At 43.8% G+C, this 18688-nt stretch overlaps 1 protein-coding gene across 1 annotated transcript in view; it reads right to left on the bottom strand.

Moving 5' to 3' along the window:
- Positions 1 to 18688, bottom strand: part of IFI30 (IFI30 lysosomal thiol reductase) — a 67483-nt gene that overhangs the window by 9140 nt on the left and 39655 nt on the right. The window contains exon 6 of the mRNA XM_075850034.1: positions 12195 to 12263. Within this exon, the coding sequence (XP_075706149.1) occupies positions 12195 to 12263 (69 nt within the window). The remainder of the gene's footprint in view (positions 1 to 12194; positions 12264 to 18688) is intronic.

Here is an 18688-nt window from a genome sequence, read left to right as displayed (position 1 = left end):
CTGACGACATGCTACTAATGCTCTCCCAACCTACTGTTTCCCTTCCCAACCTAATGAAAACTTTATCCGACTTTGCCTCAATTTCTGGGCTAACAATTAACCCTACAAAATCAATCGCCTTAAATATTAATCTCTCCCAACAAGTCCTACACTCCATACGTAACCATTTTCCTTTTCAGTGGGCCAGACACTCATTAAATTATCTGGGTATTCACCTGACTCCCTCATATGCTCAGCTATATTCTGCCAATTATCCCTCCCTGATCCGCTCCCTCACCTCTTCTATGACATCATGGCAACACACTTACCTCTCTTGGGTTGGACGGATTTCTGCGGTTAAAATGACCATCCTCCCCAGGCTTCTTTACCTATTTCAAACCCTGCCGATAAAAGTCCCACCACACATGTTACGTCTCCTTCAGAACCGTATATCCTCGTTTATCTGGCGTGGCACACGTCCTAGAATATCCAGGTCCACTCTCTGCTCGCTGAAGACAGACGGGGGATTGGGTGTTCCTAATATCTCTAAATATTATCAAGCAGCCATGATAGCATCCTTGCCTAAATTACACGTTTCGGTAAATATGCCTCTATGGGTGTACCTGGATATTCCGGAGGTGTCGCCCACCCCGATACAATCTCTGCCCTGGATGCCACCATCCTTACGTCCTACACATCTCTCCCCTTCTCTTACACACATTTTAACGGTCTGGGACTCTATCAAATATTCCAGTAGATTGATTTCTCCACATCTTCCCCTTATTTCTATATGGCACAACCCTTTGTTCTCTCCTGGCGCAGACAACTATTATGCCTTTAAATGGTGGTGGTCGAATGACATACTTAGAGTTCACCAACTCCTCACGCCCACTCACTCTCGGATTCTCTCGTTCTGTGAACTCCAGACCTCTAAGCAGATCCCCAGTGGCGAGATATTCAGATATCTACAACTTAAAAACTGGATTACTTCTCTTCTTAACAACAGGGAAACATCTGACTCTTGCTCACAGTTCGAGAGAATCTGTAGTATCTGCCCAACCTCGAGAGGGATGATATCCCTCTTATACAAATGGCTCCTCAACAATCCATCCCCTACCCCTCATACATATGTGGACCGATGGCACCGGGACTTGGGGATGACGCTGGAACTGGCTGAGTGGCGTAGTATCTGGAGCACAGTTTCACATTGCTCTATCAATACGAATATCTTAGAATCCGCATATAAAGTTATGATGCGGTGGTACCTGGTCCCCAGCCGAATTGCGCATGCATTTCCCTCTTACCCTGCTTCATGCTTTAGGGGATGCCCCGCGCCTGGTGACATGTTCCACATATGGTGGTCCTGCCCTAAACTCGTTAGATTCTGGAGCAGAGTCTTTGGTCTCGCTCAGAGTCTGTTTGGTATAATTTTGCATAAAGATCCTAAGTTAGCTCTCCTCCACCTTAAACCCTCTGATCTAACGCATGCACAATTTCAATTGTTTTCTTACATCCTATTGGCTGCCAAAATGACTATTGCCCACTCCTGGAAAAAGCAGTCAGTAATTTTTGCAGGTGTCAAAACCAGAATGGACCAAATATTTATAAACGAAAAACTCACAAGTATTTTATTGGATAGGATTGCCAGATTCGAGTTGCTTTGGCTGCCCTGGATCAATTACGCCTACTCTCACCTACCTGGTGCCATGATCACCGCCTTTTGACAATTTGCTAATGATTTTTCTCTAGATCTCTGGCCGACCACACCTTTACCTTTCCCTGTCTTTTTGTTCCCCTCTTTCCATTCCCTCTTTCCACTTCTCAATTTTGTTTCCTCTTTTTACATGCTCTTATCAACACCGTCCTGACTGTTTGACATACTGCCTAGTACATTTCTGTATCAGTTGCGATATATTATATATTGTGTATCTCCCCCCTTTTTTTTTTTTTGTGTATGTTTATGCAATATATTTCCTTACCTTGTTGAAAAAACTCAATAAAACTTGTTGAAAAGAAGCTACACAAGCCATGAATAAGGACATCAGTGTTGTCCGAAACGCATAGGCTATTGTAACCACCCCCGTGCACTTTTGGAATCTTTTATTTGTTGGAATAAACTTGGAACTCTGTTTCCTTTTAAAATTCTTCTAAGCACTGGATCAAAGATCTTTTCTTTTCTTCAGCAGGTCAGGAAAAAAGAATTGCTATCTGTCCACCAATATTCTAGCCAGAAGCTTATAATCATGGTTGAGCAACGAGATAGGGCGGTATGATTGAGCCAAAGAGGGGTCTTTATTCAGCTTAAGAAAATGTTTGTAAAGCGTTCAAGGGACGCAGAATGTATAAATGCTGTATTATACAAACTAGTCAAAGTGGGGACAATTTGGGGGGCCCATCTGGACCCGGAGTTTTCCCGTTAGAGGCTGTTGAGATAACTCGTCTCACTTCCTCCTCTTGTATTTCCAAGTTCAACAGAGATTGTTGTTCCGCTGAGAGTGAAGGTAAATTGACCGTGTCCAGAAAGGAGTTAATATCTGGGAGGGAGGCTGGGGCAGCTCTATAAAGATTTTCATAGTAATCTGTAAAAATTTGCGCAATCTCAGAAGGGTCAGTGGAAATAGCCCCAGTGAGGGGATTACGTAAAGACAAAATGAGTTTATAGGGGTGTATCTGTTTCATGAGGGTAGCCAATAGTTTACCGGTTCTATTACCCCATCTATAGAATTTATTATCTGTAGTCTTAACCTGCCAATGGGACTCGGGGTGAACAAAAGCATCTAACAAATGTTTAGCAGTGTGGTAAATTTGTTGGTTGTGTGGGGTGGAATCATCTGCATAATTCGGGTGGAGGAGTGAGAGTCAAACATGGAGGTAGGGATCAGGAAATAGTCTATTCGTGAGAAAGAGTTGTGGGCAGCTGAGAGACCTGTATATTCTCGTGCTCCCTCTTCCAATACTCTACAAGGATCACAGATGTTGAGCGAGTTCATGAAAAGAACAAGAGAGGAGGTGGCTGCCTGGGATTGGAGGGTGGGGGTAGACCTGGCCAGGGTGGGACATTGTACCAGGTTAAAATCGCCTCCAACAATTAGGCTATATCTGGGGAGACTCGGTATGATTTGAAGAACTTCTGGGTAAAATACTTGTTGGTCATTATTTGTGGAATAGATATTGACCAGTAGATTTGGTAAGTTTACTATAATCATGTGTAAAATTAGGTCTCTACCCTGGGGATCACTTATGGAGCTTTCCAGTGTGTGCTGTAGGCCCCTTCTGAAGGGAATCGCCACCCCCCTCGAAGAGGAAGAATGCAAAGTAGCAGTCAGATAACCAGGGGGCCACCATTTTGCTCTGTGTGCCGTATCTCCAATGAGTCTCCTGCAAAAAAAAGAATATCAGGGGAGATCCTTTTGAGGTGGTTGAGCACTTTTTTCCTCTTCAAGGGTTTGTTTAGGCCATCTACATTCCAAGAAAAGAGTCAGATAAATGGAGGTGTGTGATATGTGTCAGGAAGGTGTGTATTAGGGGTACACATTCTGTGTCTAGGAGGTAGATGCTGATCAAGTAGCGTAATACCCAATCGCTGCACCACACAGACCCAGAAAGCTGCGTGTACAGCCTAGTCCGGATAGTGCGTTTAAAGGAGAGTACCATGCATCCAGCTATCTGAAAGATTAGAGAACACAGCACCAGCGAGCATAAAGAATATAACATAAACATATAAACAATGTAGATTGCGAACCTAACCTTGGATAACAAAGCATCCGCCATCAAGGAAAGAAGGAAATAATGAACAACCATTTTGAACTGTGTGAAAAGCGAGCACATGTCCATATGTTGAATAAGGGAATTTTCCCTTACGGAGTATGTGGTTTACTCTACACCATTTACTTCAAAGCAGAGTCTCCTCCTAGCCTGAGCCGGGTCCTCAAAAATAAGGGTGTGGTCACCGTCTTGCACTTTCAATTTGGCTGGGAACAGGAGTTGGAACTGTGTGTTCCTGTCAAAGAGTTAGACGGCAGATTGGGGCGAAAGCCCTAAGTTTCCGACAAACCGCCTCTGAATAGTCCTGAAAAGTTTTGATTTTTGAATCATTGATGAGTAAGTCCCTCTGCTGTCTGTAGGCTCTCAATACCTTTTCTTTTATCGCCCAATGTGAGTATTTGGCAATCACCTGGCGAGGTCTGTGATCTCCAACATTCCTGCCAGTTCTCAGAGGGCCCAGTCTGTACGCCCTTTCGATCATGAGCGGGTCACCTCCAAGTTGGATATTCAAAGCATAGGGGAGGTCTTTGCAAAGCTATTCCAACAGTTGCTCACCCGACACCTTTTCCCTGGAATGCAGACAAAACGTAAATTGCTACGTCTGTCCCTGTTCCTCAGGTCATCCAGCTTTTCCCTTGGATCCCGATTTAGCAGCTGGTGTCATCGGTCCCACCTGCTGATGAAGGGGGGTGGGGCATGTTCAGGGGGAGTCAATTGCGACCAGGGAACAGGGGGCCGGTGGCACAGCACATTAGCTGTACAGAGCAGACTGTCAGAGATAGTGATGGGCAGGTGCTGGAGTCTCTCTCCCTGACAGTCTGCTCCTCTGTGCTGCTGTGCACTGTCCCGTCTGTCTAAACCTCCAGCACCTGCTTGATAAAGGCAAGACTGCAAGTAGGAGGCGAAGGACCAGTGGTTACATCAGTCACATGATCAAAGTGCTGGAGGCTGCCAGAGCACAAGCACCGCAGAGGAAGAGGCTCTGGTAAGTGTTGTGTGTGTATAGTGTAAGTCTATGTAGTGTGTGTGTGTGTGTGTGTGTGTGTGTATAGTGAACATAGTGTAAGTCCATATAGTGTGTGCTGTGTGTATAATGTAAGGGTTTATAGTGTGTATAATCTAAGTCTATATAGTGTGTGCTGTGTGTATAGGGTTTGTAGTGTGTTAAATGTAAGTGTATATAGTGTAAGTGTGTGTGTATATTGCATATATGTGTGTGTATAGTGTATATATTGTATAGTGTGTGCTGTGTGTATAATGTATTTCTATATTGTGTGTGTGTGTGTGTGTGTGTGTATAGTGTATATAGTGTAAGTCTATATAGTGTGTGTGTGTGTGTGTATAGTGTAAGTCTATATAGTGTGAATGTATAGTCTATATAGTGTAAGTCTATATAGTGTGTGTATATAGTGTAAGTCTATATAGTGTGTGCTGTGTGTATAATGTATTTCTATATTGTGTGTGTGTGTGTATAGTGTATATAGTGTAAGTCTATATAGTTTGTGTGTGTGTGTGTATATAGTGTAAGTCTATATAGTGTGTGTGTGTATATAGTGTAAGTCTATATAGTGTGTGTGTGTGTGTGTGTGTGTGTGTGTGTGTGTATATAGTGTAAGTCTATATAGTGTGTGTGTGTATATAGTGTAAGTCTATATAGTGTGTGTGTGTGTGTGTATATAGTGTAAGTCTATATAGTGTGTGTATAGTGTATATAGTCTAAGTCTATATAGTGTGTGTGTGTGTGTGTGTGTGTGTGTGTGTGTGTGTGTGTATAGTGTATATGTAATGTCCGTGGCTGCGGGCCGTCCGCTCCAACCTCCCCCTGACCGCTGCAGCCACGAGTCGGCAAGCGCTGGCCCCAGTCTCCTCCTCAGGAGACGCTAGCGCTCGCGTCCACTCACCTCAGCCGGATTCCGTAGGGAGCGCGCGCACGCTCGTGCCCACTCTTAAAGGGGCAGCGCGCACCGGACATTCTTGTTGAACTTTGACCCGTGAGTACCCTGGACTATAAGAGGGGTCCAGCCCCCTAGTTCTATGCCTGAGCATTGTTGTGTTCCCTAGTTTGTCTATGTGATGGCCTCCTAGTGTGTTTCCTGTTCCAGTCCCTGTTGCAGTCCCTGTACTAATACCTGTTTCCAGTTCCTGTTCCTGAGCTGTGCCAAAGTCGTGCTGTGCTGCATCCTCGTCTGACCTGCTCCACCTCGCCTTACGTCTGCCTGCTGCCTAGTCCCAGTCGAGCCTGCCCTGCTGCTGTCTGAGCTGCCACAGGTACCCTATACAAACTATTGACATTGCCCTGCGCCCTGTTGGCCAGCTGCCTTACCGCCAAGGCGGTACGGCCCAGTGGGTCCACAGACCCTTCGTGACAGTATATAGTGTAAGTCTATATAGTGTGTGCTGTGTGTATAGAGTTTATAGTGTGTATAATGTAAGTCTATATAGTTTACGTGTGTACGTGTAGTGTGTGTATATATTGTGTGTGTGTGTGTGTGTGTGTGTGTGTGGTTTGAATATATAATGTGTGGTGTTACTGTGAATTGTATATAGGGTGTTCAGTTTCTAAATTTTTGCGTGTGAAATTGTTTCCCACCCATAGAGCCCTCTGCAGTCAGTCCGACGCTCAGAACCCCCTTGCAGTATAATCTTCCCCATAGAGCCCTTAGTAGTTATTATACTGCAAGGGGGGGGGGGGGGTCAGAGCATCTGAATGACTGCTGAGGTCTCTATGGGGGGGCTAACTCCTTCCCTCCCAGAGCCATAGGATTCAGACGCTCGGACCTTCCCATAGAGCACTCAGCAGTCAGTCAGATGCACTGATCCCCCCCCCCCCTTGCAGTATAATCCCACCATATAGCCCTCAGGAGTTATTTTACTGCAAGGGGAGGGGTGTCTGATTGCTTAAAGGGTAAGTAAACGTTTTTTTTGTTTTTTTTTAAATGATATGTCATAGTGACATATCAAAAGTTCTGATCGGTGGGAGTCCGGGCAATGAGACCCCACCAATCGCTAAAACAATGGCAGAAATGCCCAGGTGAGTGCTGTGCCACTTTGTTTCTGATCATCTTTCCTCTGATAGCCGAGCAAGCGGTGTATGGGCTCAATAGAAAGTCTGTGAGTCCGCTCCGAGGAAAGACTATCAGAAATTAAGTGAAACGGCGCTCACCCGAGCACTTCTGCCGCTTTGTTTTAGTGATTGGTGGGGCCCCCATCGATCAAAACTTCTGACATATCACTATGACATGCCAAAAGTTTTTTAAAAGTTTATTTACCCCTTTGGGGACTGAATTTATTGGTCTGAGTTAATGTATGGACCTGGGGTCTTAATTTGCTTAGGGGTTTGGTCTGAGGTATAAAAAAATGTAGGGTGTTTAGTTTCTGAATTTTTGTGTTGCTATAGACGCTTGAAAATGGCTGCAGAATCGAGGGGCAAAGATTTCTCATCAGGAAACTCTGCAGTCATCAGGAGAAGTCGCCATAGCGGTCTGTTTCAGATGGAGAAGGGAAGAAAAGAGAACGACTCCCATCAGAGAAGAAATCACTTGTGAGTCATTGGATTTATAGAGCTGTCCCCTCTCCTGACATGTCTGTTATAGGAAATCCTTGTATTCTATAAAAAGTCTTTGTGTACCCAGGACTAATAGACAAATGCGTGTTACCATTCCCATTGTCAAGAGGATGTGTGATACTGTCAGCGATGGCTGGGGACTGTCAGTATGTAGGGACACAGCCCTTTATCAATCGTAACGCTCATTTTTCAACGCTCACACAGAAAGGTGGTGTATAATATAGACACGGTGTGGCAGGGCGGTGGTGAAGGGGGGCCCAAGCTTGTGGAACAGCCCAGGGCCTATGGTCTACTTAATACGCCACTGAAAGAGGATAACGAAGTCTCTAGCGTTGTGAACCTCGTTTCCAAGTCAGCGATCTTTTGGAAGTGCGATGTGATTTGTGCCACGGCTGTGTTGATGGAAGTGTGCAGCACCTCCAATCTTTTATCAAAAAGTGGCAACACCATTTTGGAGACCTCTTCCGCCACCAGGGTGGCCTGTAGGGCATCCATTTCAGCGTTATGCAGTGGACTATTCTGTGGTGACAATCTTGGTGGCGTAACATCGTTTCCTGTGAGCAACTCCGGGGAGAACTGTGGTTGCGATGAGGAAGCTTTGGTAGACGAGATTTCGGAGGGCACTTAGCGCTACCCCTGGATTTATGCATATTGAGGGAGTAAGTTGAATGAGACGGCAAATAAATCTGAGAGTGAGTATATCTCCATTCCAAGGATTTTGTTAAATATTTGTCCATGACAAAGTTCCCAGAATATGGGAGGAATGAAGTGCGCGAGGTGGGCGCTGCAGTTTGAAATGCGGAAGGTTATAATGGGGAAGTATGCCTTGTATGTTCACATGATCATTGAGACATTAGAAACATAGTGCTTCAATCCTAAGCATGTGAGGTCATAATGAGTATAGGAGAATATTGAATTTCCAATAATGAGTAGCAACAAGAGAAATAAACGGGCCTTGCGACATTCCACGCCTCCGAAAAGGACTATATATATATATATATATATATATATATATAAAATATGTGTATGTGTGTGTTACAAGACAAGGATGTCCAAGGGTCAAATCCCACATAGTGTCCCAGGTCAGATGGTCCTCACAAGCCCTACAGCCCTCTTGGGAACAAGTGAAGAGAATGGCCTATGTAGTGCAGGCTTAGGTGGAGGGAATGGTGAGCTCCCACTGTCGACTCTCAGGCTTTGAGAGATCAGAGGTAAGGTGTGGAGATTATCCCTCACCTGTAGGCCAGGCTATGTCAATTTAGGCGTCTCCGGGTTGCGGGAGGGTAGTCCCAATTTTGCGGTTGCAGAGATCCCCAAGCTCTCCCGTCACAATCACCAACCTGGAGTCAAGATTTCGGCGGCGATGGCGGTAAGTAGGAAAATGGCAGGCCGGGGCCTTCAGCCTGTATGACCGTGTAGTCTGGGGGATGGAGAGGATCTCCCCGCTCACCTAGAGGCCAGCAAGTACCGCAGGAACACTGGCTTCGGTGAGGTCTCTGGCCAATGGGATCAGAAAAATGGCGACTGGGGCCGTCAGCAGCGGTCCTGCGTAACACCGCCTATGACCCCGGGAAAGACCAAATACATAGCTCTCCAAGGATGCGCACCCTCCACAAGTGCAAGCGGGATATTTGTGGTGATTTCCCTGGCGGGATGTCGGCGATGAGCCGCACATGTTAATTGTACGCTGGGGAGCTCAAGGTGAAAGCTGCATCCACGATGCCTCGCCCCCGGAAGTCCCTATACCACCTTATTATACCCTGATGTACTCAGCACAGCTTATGGATGCCCCAAATTACCAGTAAAACTCCAAACAAAACTGCGACTTCTTATTATACCTCTAGATGGGGATGTCCTAACTGGTGCAGTCTCCAAACTGGGGTCACTTCACGGGGGTTTCCAATGTACCAGTACCTTAGGGGACTGCAAAAGCGACAATGCGCTCAAAAATTAATTCAGCAAAATCTGCAATAATGCTCCTTTTCTTCTGAGCTCTGCCGTGTACCTAAAAAGCAGTTTACCTCTACATATGACATTGTCATACATGGGAGCACCCGCTTAACAATTTTTGGAGTGTTTGTCCCCGGTGGCACAAGCTGACCAAAACCTATTGGGCACTGAAATTATTTGCTAAAAAAATTAGCAATTTTCAAAATCCGCTGAAAATACATTTCTGCAAAACGGCTGTAGCGTCAAAATGCTCACTAAACCGCTACATGAATTCCTTAAGGGGTGAATTTAAAAAATAGGGTCACTTTTTGAGGGTTTCTTTTATTATTTCACCTGAGAGCCTCTAATGCTGTGTATTGGAGCAATCACATGTGGCAAAATTTGTTGTAGAAATTTCTGCAACTGAAAATCCATTCTACTCATCTGAATGGAACTCGCAGAAATTAATGCACCCAGGTTCGCCACCAGGCCAGTGCGACCTGTATTGTTATGGGCCCAGCCGCAATGCTTAAAGTGTAGCTAAACATTCGACAAACTTCTGACATGTCATAGTGACATGTCAGAAGTTTGTATTGGTGGAGGTCCGAGCACTGAGACCCCCACCAATCACTAGAACGAAGCAGCTGAATCGTTCGTGTGAGCGCTCAGCTGCTTCGTGTCTGTTCGGCTATTTCTGGAAATAAATGTATGGGTATACGGACTCAATAGAAAGCCTATGAGCCTGTACACCGATACATTTATTTCCGGAAAAAGCCAAACAGAAACGAAGCAGCTGAGCGCTCACACGAACGCTTCAGCTGCTTCGTTCTAGCGATTGGTGGGGGTCTCCGTGCTCGGACCCCCACCAATACAAACTTCTGACATCTCACTATGACATGTCAGAAGTTTGTCGAACATTTAGCTACACTTTAAAGAAAGGAACGGGCCCTGCAATGTAATGGTATGTTCACACGTTTAGCAAAAAAGTCTGAAAATACAGAGCTGTGTTCAAGGGAAAACAGCTCCTGATTTTCAGCAGTCTTTTAAGCCACTCACGATTTTCGCTGCGTTTTTTGCGGTGTTTTTTTACGGCCGTTTTTGGAGCTGTTTTCAATAGAGTCTATGAAAAACTGCTCCAAAAATGGCCCAAGAAGTGACCTGCACATCTTTTTTGCGGCCGTTTTTTTACGCGCCCGTTTTTCAAAACGGCCGTGTAAAAAAACTGCCCGTCGGAACAGAACGCTGTTTTTCCCATTGAAATCAATGGGCAGATGTTTGGAGGCGTTCTGCTTCCGATTTTTCGGACGAAAATAAGCCGTGTGAACATACCCTAATGCGGCACTTTTTCTTTCTCCGAAGTTACTAACATGGTAGCCTTGCTCTCAAGGTCCTAATTCTGGCCAGCGGGGTCATGGAGCAGGGGCACACAGTAGCTTGGCGTGAGAGATGCAACCTTGGAGCGCCAGTATGAGGAGACTCCATGCGTAAAAAAAGGTACAAAATATGAATAAACAGTGCTGTTCGGCTATATTCTCACAATGCGGTTAAATCACGTTTTTTGCTGTGCAGCATCTGTACTAAAATTCTGCAACAATGTTCAGTACAATGTAGGCGAATAAGGATTGTCACCTTGAATTCCATACATTGCAATGCAATAAGTGAAATAGCGGCTAAAAAGATTTTGGTGCGGATTTGTAGGCTATTCAACAACAGAAAGTTTATATTCTGTGTGAACCCAGTATGTAAATTTGTGTATTTAGTTGTGAGCATGGCTAAGTGTAAAAGTATGTAAGCATGTATAATATCCTTATTTACATATATGTATGTGGCGACATCATGTGTGTGCAGATTATGGTAACATTATTTGTCTATTATGAGGCAGCATTGTATGTGTTTACTGTAAATGGTGGTAATATTTGTGTGTACAATACAGTGGGGTTAAAAAAAAAAAAGACAAAAGGATAAATTTCATTTGTCAGGGTTTCTTTGTTGTAACCCCTGAAAACACCCACAGATAGTGTGCACATAGTGCTACAGTGCCCAAGTAGATAGTACCACACCCCCCTGTACATAGTGCCACACGCCCCTGTAGGTAGTGTCACACACCCCCATGTACATACAGCCACACTCACCTGTCCCCGTTCCCATGTGGGTCTGGGCTCTTCTGACCAGGCCTACTCCAGCGCCTGCATTACAAAAAAGCACAGAGTGGTGGGGAAGGGAACCAATGTTTCCCTTGCCTCATCTGCGCTGTCAATTGTATCCGCCTCCTAAGGACGCGGATACAATTGTGTCCCTTTTGTGAGGGCTTCCCTGGGCAACTGTTCAGTTCTTAAGAGCTATCACACAGATGTCTTTCCGAAAAACGACAGCCAGTGTTCACGGGCCTTTAAAAAAACGACCATGATATAAAACCTAATTGTTCTGAAAACGGCAGTGGGACAGCCCTCACATGACGTTTTTCACTGTGGTGTGAATGTAGCCTTACACTTCTGCCTGCTGGGTCCACTTCTGGTTTTGTCTAAAAAACCTGCATAACAAAACTGCAGTGGCGTCTAAGAAAAAAAGAAAAAAAAACCTCTTGCTGTGCATGGAACTACCCTAAAGCCACATGCACACGATGCACATTTTCCTGCGGCAATTTTTCCGCGAAATACAGTACCACCAAAGTAAATTGACCTGCAGTGCGTATTTTAAAATCTGCAGCGTGTCAATTTATCTTTTGTTTCTGCCTCGGAATTGTATGCCAAGTTTATAAAAGAAAAAAAAAAGGTTTCTGCATCAAAATATAAAAAAATGCACCATTAAGTGCGGATTTTACCTGCGTTTATCAGCGGTTTAATGTGGATTTTCTGCACCAAATTATGCATTGTGTGCATGTAGCCTAAGGGTTCTGCAGACATAAACGGATGCACGGAGTTTATAGAATAAATCTTGACATTTGTACAATACTTACCGTGTACGTATCGCAGATAAGGTTGAATAATGCACTAATGGCTCTATCCTGAAGAGAATCATCGTGTTTCTAAAAATAATAACATGAAATGCTTTGTTATAATAATTAAATATTGTAAGATGATTACATTTAACAGCTGCTCCTAATATTCATAAATGTCCTATAAATTATTGAAGGCTTGTAGAGGCCTAAATGTTGAAAATAGTACCAAAAAGTGGGGGTGTGACAGGGATTTTATTTACATTTGAAAATGGCTTTATACATCTATTATACTACCATTTTTGGGGAAGCCTCATGAATCCTTATTCACATCAGCTTTGTCTTTCCGATGAGGGGTTCCATCTCCGCTTTCCGTCGGGGAACCCCTCAACGGAAAGGCAAACAGAAACCATAGCTTCCGTTTGCATCACCCTTGAGCTCAATGGTAACGGATACTTTGCTAATGGTTTCCGTTTGTTACCGTTGTGAAAGGGTTCCGGTTTTTTGACGCAATCAGTAGCGCAGTCAACTGATTGTACATGTTGGTGATGCATTTGGTCACCCCACACACATTATGACATGAATTATGATTGCAAAAGTTTCAGTAACCACTCTGAAAAAATTAACAACATAATCCAACAATTCTTGCCGGTTGGAAAAGTTTAGGTGAAAGCTCCCTACATTATGCCATTGTCATTTACTGGGTGAATGGAGGATAGCTGTCACATATGGCAGGCATAAGACAAACATGGCTGAGGCAAACTATTTAACCACTTAATGATCAAGCGTGTTTTAGGCTGGGTTCCCACGGGACGATTACGCTGCGTAAAAATCACGCTGCGTGTCCGACCTGGAACCCGTAGGATATTCTGTGCGAAAAAAAATTCTAACTGAAACTCGGCTGCGGAGGAAAGCCATTCATACTTACCCCCTCCCTCCTCTGACGTCCACTCCGGCCTCCCTGGATGACGTTTCAGGCCATGTGACGCTGCAGCCTGTGATTGGCTGCAGCGGTCACATGGGACGCAACGTCATCCCAGGGGGCCGGACTGCATAAAGGAGTGCGTTCTGGGTAAGTATGTTAATTATTTTCTTCCGGCATTGCGATTTTTGCGGTGTAAATGCTGTGATTACGCCGCAAATACCGCAACGCTTGTCTTTCTGTCGCGGGTTTTGCATCCCCATTGAATTCAATGGGGAAAACCGGCAACGGAAAATGAACAAAAACGCAGTATAAATTGACATGCTGTGGAATTAATTAGTAATTCCGCACCGCAGGTAAAGTTATTAACGTTTACGCTGCGTTTTTTTTTTACTGTAAACTCTGCGGAATTTCCGCACAGAATTCCGTTGCAGAAATTTCGCAGCGTTTTTTACGCTGCGTGGGAACCCGGCCTAAATCAACACTTACATACAGCGCACACCGATTTCTAACTTCTTTAGATAAAATGCTAAAACGGACAGTTTTGAGAGAGGCAGGTTTAAGACACCATACTCCACCAGTGTAACAACACGCTGGTGGTTTACTGGTTCCTAAAATCTAGTGACAGGTTTATATGATTTTTCTTCAAAATATTTTATTTGATAGCCTTTTTGATTTATTGTCTTCAAATCTAACAGTAAAACAATAACATACTCCGTCATTTTGGAGTAACTATACATGCAAAATGTCGGGATTATTTTCTTTTTAAGCATGGTTTCCAGATTAGATTTGTTTCAATACTATACGATCACGTTTTGCCAATGACGGTTGTGGGAAAATAATAAAGAAATACGTAAATGAAACCCTTACAGCTTCAATGTCATGTACTCTGTAAAGATAAATAATATAGGTCACACACATAACCACACAGCCATACAGCCCCCCTGTAGATAACGCCATACAGCCCCCCTGTAGATAACGCCATACAGCCCCCCTGTAGATAACGCCATACAGCCCCCCTGTAGATAACGCCATACAGCCCCCCCTGTAGGTAACGCCATACAGCCCCCCTGTAGGTAACGCCATACAGCCCCCCCTGTAGGTAACGCCATACAGCCTATATAAAAAAAAAAGATGTGGTTATACAAAACCATACCTAACATACCCAAAATTGCAATATAATATAGCACGGTGCCATTCCTGATAAAGAGTATTGAAAAAGAAAAAAGAAAAAGATGATCCAGGAATATAGCTAGGCACTCTTGGGTTGGATAAAATTTAAAATAATATTTTATTTATGAATCCAGATAATACCGGCAATATTAATTTATACCACAACAATTTTAAATATTTTTCTCCTGGCCAGGAAAAGAGACATATAATAGCACCTCTATGCGTCTATAATATCACCTCATAAGTATGCAAAACATCATATATGCATGGAACAAATTTGAGAAGATAACAATTTTCAAAACAAAATCGCTGGGTTGTGTTCACACTTGCGGTTTTCAACCATATATGTTGTTTTTATCATAAAGTGGCCAGAGTTCCTATATAGAGTGGTTGGTAATGGTGTTTTGAAGAAATTCTTTTTATAAGAAATATAAATCTCAAAATAGGAAGACAGTCCCGTATGTTAAGGGGATATAATTTGCAGCGTATTTTTTTTCCCCCTCATAAGCGGATCCTTGATTTTTATGTAAATCTTATGGTGATAGAGAGTCCTTTCACAGACCTATTAAGGTCAATATGTAACATATAAATCTTATGGTGATAGGTAGTCTTTTCACAGACCTTTGGGGTCAATATATAGCCCTCGTAATCTTGAGCTTTAGAGGTTTTTACCTTGAACAGCCAGCGAGTGCCAGGAATCCTTGCATGGAGGCAGTCGGTCCAATAGATGGAAAGTCAAGATCTTCACAAAAGGCAAAATTCACCTGTATGGCCATACATTTCATTTAAGCCTCCAAATCTCCATCATCATATCAATTGAAGCTCTCCTCCCTCGGTCTCCGCGGGCATTCGCCACTGCACTCCGAGAGACACGGACTCGACAAGGCAGGATCACACGCTGGCAGCCAGGTAAGTTTAAAATTCTATAGTATGTCTCCTTCCACGTGGTATCTCCAACACTGGACAGGAATTCACAGGGCAGGGTTTAGACGTCACTACCTGCCCTGTCTGATTGAGACAGCTGACGCGTTTCATCCCAGTACGGGATTTCTTCAGAGCCGTTTGACAGATGCTGCCAAACATGATACCTTTATAGTATCCCAAAGTTCATTCATTGGTTCCATGGTTGTAAAAGTAATCTTCCATGGGGATAATCCAAAAAACGTTATAGGAATCATATGTAGATCTTTCATAAAATACAACGATCAATTTCAATAGAAAACAGAGGCATTTTTATGGTCAAGTAAGCCGTTCATATGTCCATTAGTTTATATATATATATATATATATATATAGAATGTATTCAGTGTTCTCATAGGGAGGGCAGTCAGTATTGCATCTCCATACAATTTTAACAATAATACCAATTGAGTATGAATCCTCCATAAGAGTATTAATACTACCTAGGTTTAATTTTAATTTATCCAAGAATATAATTAGCCAAAATTGCTATTATTTAAACCTTATGGCGGAATTATGGAGAAATACGTTTTTTAACATAAAGTCCCTTGCTACGTAGCAAGGGACTTTATGTTAAAAAACGTATTTCTCCATAATTCCGCCATAAGGTTTAAATAATAGCAATTTTGCCTAATTATATTCTTGGATAAATTAAAATCGTTGTATTTTATGAAAGATCTACATATGATTCCTATAACGTTTTTTGGATTATCCCCATGGAAGATTACTTTTACAACCATGGAACCAATGAATGAACTTTGGGATACTATAAAGGTATCATGTTTGGCAGCATCTGTCAAACGGCTCTGAAGAAATCCCGTACTGGGATGAAACGCGTCAGCTGTCTCAATCAGACAGGGCGGGTAGTGACGTCTAAACCCTGCCCTGTGAATTCCTGTCCAGTGTTGGAGATACCACGTGGAAGGAGACATACTATAGAATTTTAAACTTACCTGGCTGCCAGCGTGTGATCCTGCCTTGTCGAGTCCGTGTCTCTCGGAGTGCAGTGGCGAATGCCCGCGGAGACCGAGGGAGGAGAGCTTCAATTGATATGATGATGGAGATTTGGAGGCTTAAATGAAATGTATGGCCATACAGGTGAATTTTGCCTTTTGTGAAGATCTTGACTTTCCATCTATTGGACCGACTGCCTCCATGCAAGGATTCCTGGCACTCGCTGGCTGTTCAAGGTAAAAACCTCTAAAGCTCAAGATTACGAGGGCTATATATTGACCCCAAAGGTCTGTGAAAAGACTACCTATCACCATAAGATTTATATGTTACATATTGACCTTAATAGGTCTGTGAAAGGACTCTCTATCACCATAAGATTTACATAAAAATCAAGGATCCGCTTATGAGGGGGAAAAAAAATACGCTGCAAATTATATCCCCTTAACATACGGGACTGTCTTCCTATTTTGAGATTTATATTTCTTATAAAAAGAATTTCTTCAAAACACCATTGCCAACCACTCTATATAGGAACTCTGGCCACTTTATGATAAAAACAACATATATGGTTGAAAACCGCAAGTGTGAACACAACCCAGCGATTTTGTTTTGAAAATTGTTATCTTCTCAAATTTGTTCCATGCATATATGATGTTTTGCATACTTATGAGGTGATATTATAGACGCATAGAGGTGCTATTATATGTCTCTTTTCCTGGCCAGGAGAAAAATATTTTAAATTGTTGTTGTATAAATTAATATTGCCGGTATTATCTGGATTCATAAATAAAATATTATGTTAAATTTTATCCAACCCAAGAACGCCATACAGCCCCCCCTGTAGGTAACGCCATACAGCCCCCCCCTGTAGGTAACACCATACACCCCCCCTGCAGGTAACGCCATACAGCCCCCCCTGTAGGTAACACCATACAGCCCCCCTGTAGGTAACGCCATACAGCCCCCCCTGTAGATAACGCCATACAGCCCCCCCGTAGGCAACGCCATGCAGCCCCAACCCCCCAAAAAAAAATCAGACCTATAGTGTGTCCTACAAAAGTCATGTATGCCCTATCCACAGGATAGGGGATAAATGTGTGATCGCTGGCAGAGATAGGGAGAACGGGGGACCGGAAGTCCCCCGAAGTTCTCCATGACTAACCTCGGACTTCCGGAGTCTGCACAGCTCAATAAAAATGAAAGGAGCGCTGGTCAAGCATGCGCACAAGTGCGACCGGCGCTCCATTAATTTCTATGGAGCTGCCGACACAGACCCCGGAAGTGCGAGGTTTCTCATGGAGAACTTCAGGGGACTTTCGGTCCCCCGTTCTCCCTATCGCTGCCAGCGATCACACATGTATCCCCTATCCTGTGGATAGAGGATACATGTCTTTTGTAGGAACAACCCCTTTAATGGAAGAGCGGGGAGATACCTCCCTGCTCTGCCGTAGTGTTCAGTGGCATCGCGCAGCCATAGCGGCAGCTAGCGGAGCCTCCGGCCATGGTGGGGGCCCGTGCTGGCGGGCGACACGGGCCCCCTCATGCCGCGGGCCCCGTAGCAGCCGCTACGGCTGCTACAGCGGTAGTGACGCCACTGAATATTGCAATATAGAGTATTAACCTGCAATGAGATCTATCCTGTTATTCTGTGAATCAGATATCTCTTCACTTGACACTTTAAAACATCTGGTGCAGGCAAGTGGTTGAGGGAGATCTAAAGCAAGGACACCCAGAGTTCTTCTAAGGGTATTTTCAGACATTGCGGTTGAGATGCAGTTAAAACTGCATCCCAAAAAACTGCAGACACATCACATCAAATTGCAGAAAAAACTGACACGGTTGTCGGTTGTTTTCAGAGCGCACCTCAACCGCATTGTCTGAATACACCCTAAGGGTATGTTCACACGGCTTAGCAAAATACGTCTGAAATTACGGAGCTGTTTTCAGGCGAAAACAGCTCCGTAATTTCAGACGTTTTTGCAAGTACTCGGGTTATTCGCGGCTTCTTTTACGGATGTTATTGAAGCTGTTTTTCAATGGCATCAATGAAAAACGGTTCCAAACACATCCCAAGAAGTGACATGCACTTCTTTGACGCGGGCGTCTCTTTACGCGCCGTCTTTTGACAGCGACGCGTAAAATTAGACCTCGTGGGAACAGAACATCTTAAAACCCATTGAAAGCAATGGGCAGATGTTTGTAGGCGTAATTCGAGGCGTAAAATGCCCGAATTACGCCTGAAAACAGTGCGTGTGAACATACCCTTAGAGTTTCTATTGCATACCATTGAGTGTATTAGTATAGTGTTGTCATCATCTGAACTATTTCTATTTGTGACCAGTTATTGACAATAAAAGACTTCTGTTTGTCAAACACTTTTTAGATTCAGGTTTTTTTGTGGTGTTCCACGTCTATCCTCTCTGGACCTAGTAATTTCTGCAGTTGTGCAATGAGTTCAGGAAATGTGGGAAAATAAGGCTATGTTCACACGGAGTATTTTGCAGGA

The sequence above is a fragment of the Rhinoderma darwinii genome, chromosome 1, assembly GCF_050947455.1.
Source record: "Rhinoderma darwinii isolate aRhiDar2 chromosome 1, aRhiDar2.hap1, whole genome shotgun sequence".
Classification (NCBI taxonomy): domain Eukaryota; kingdom Metazoa; phylum Chordata; class Amphibia; order Anura; family Rhinodermatidae; genus Rhinoderma; species Rhinoderma darwinii.
Note: the sequence above shows the minus strand (reverse complement) of the source record. Positions and strands in the feature narration are given on the sequence as shown.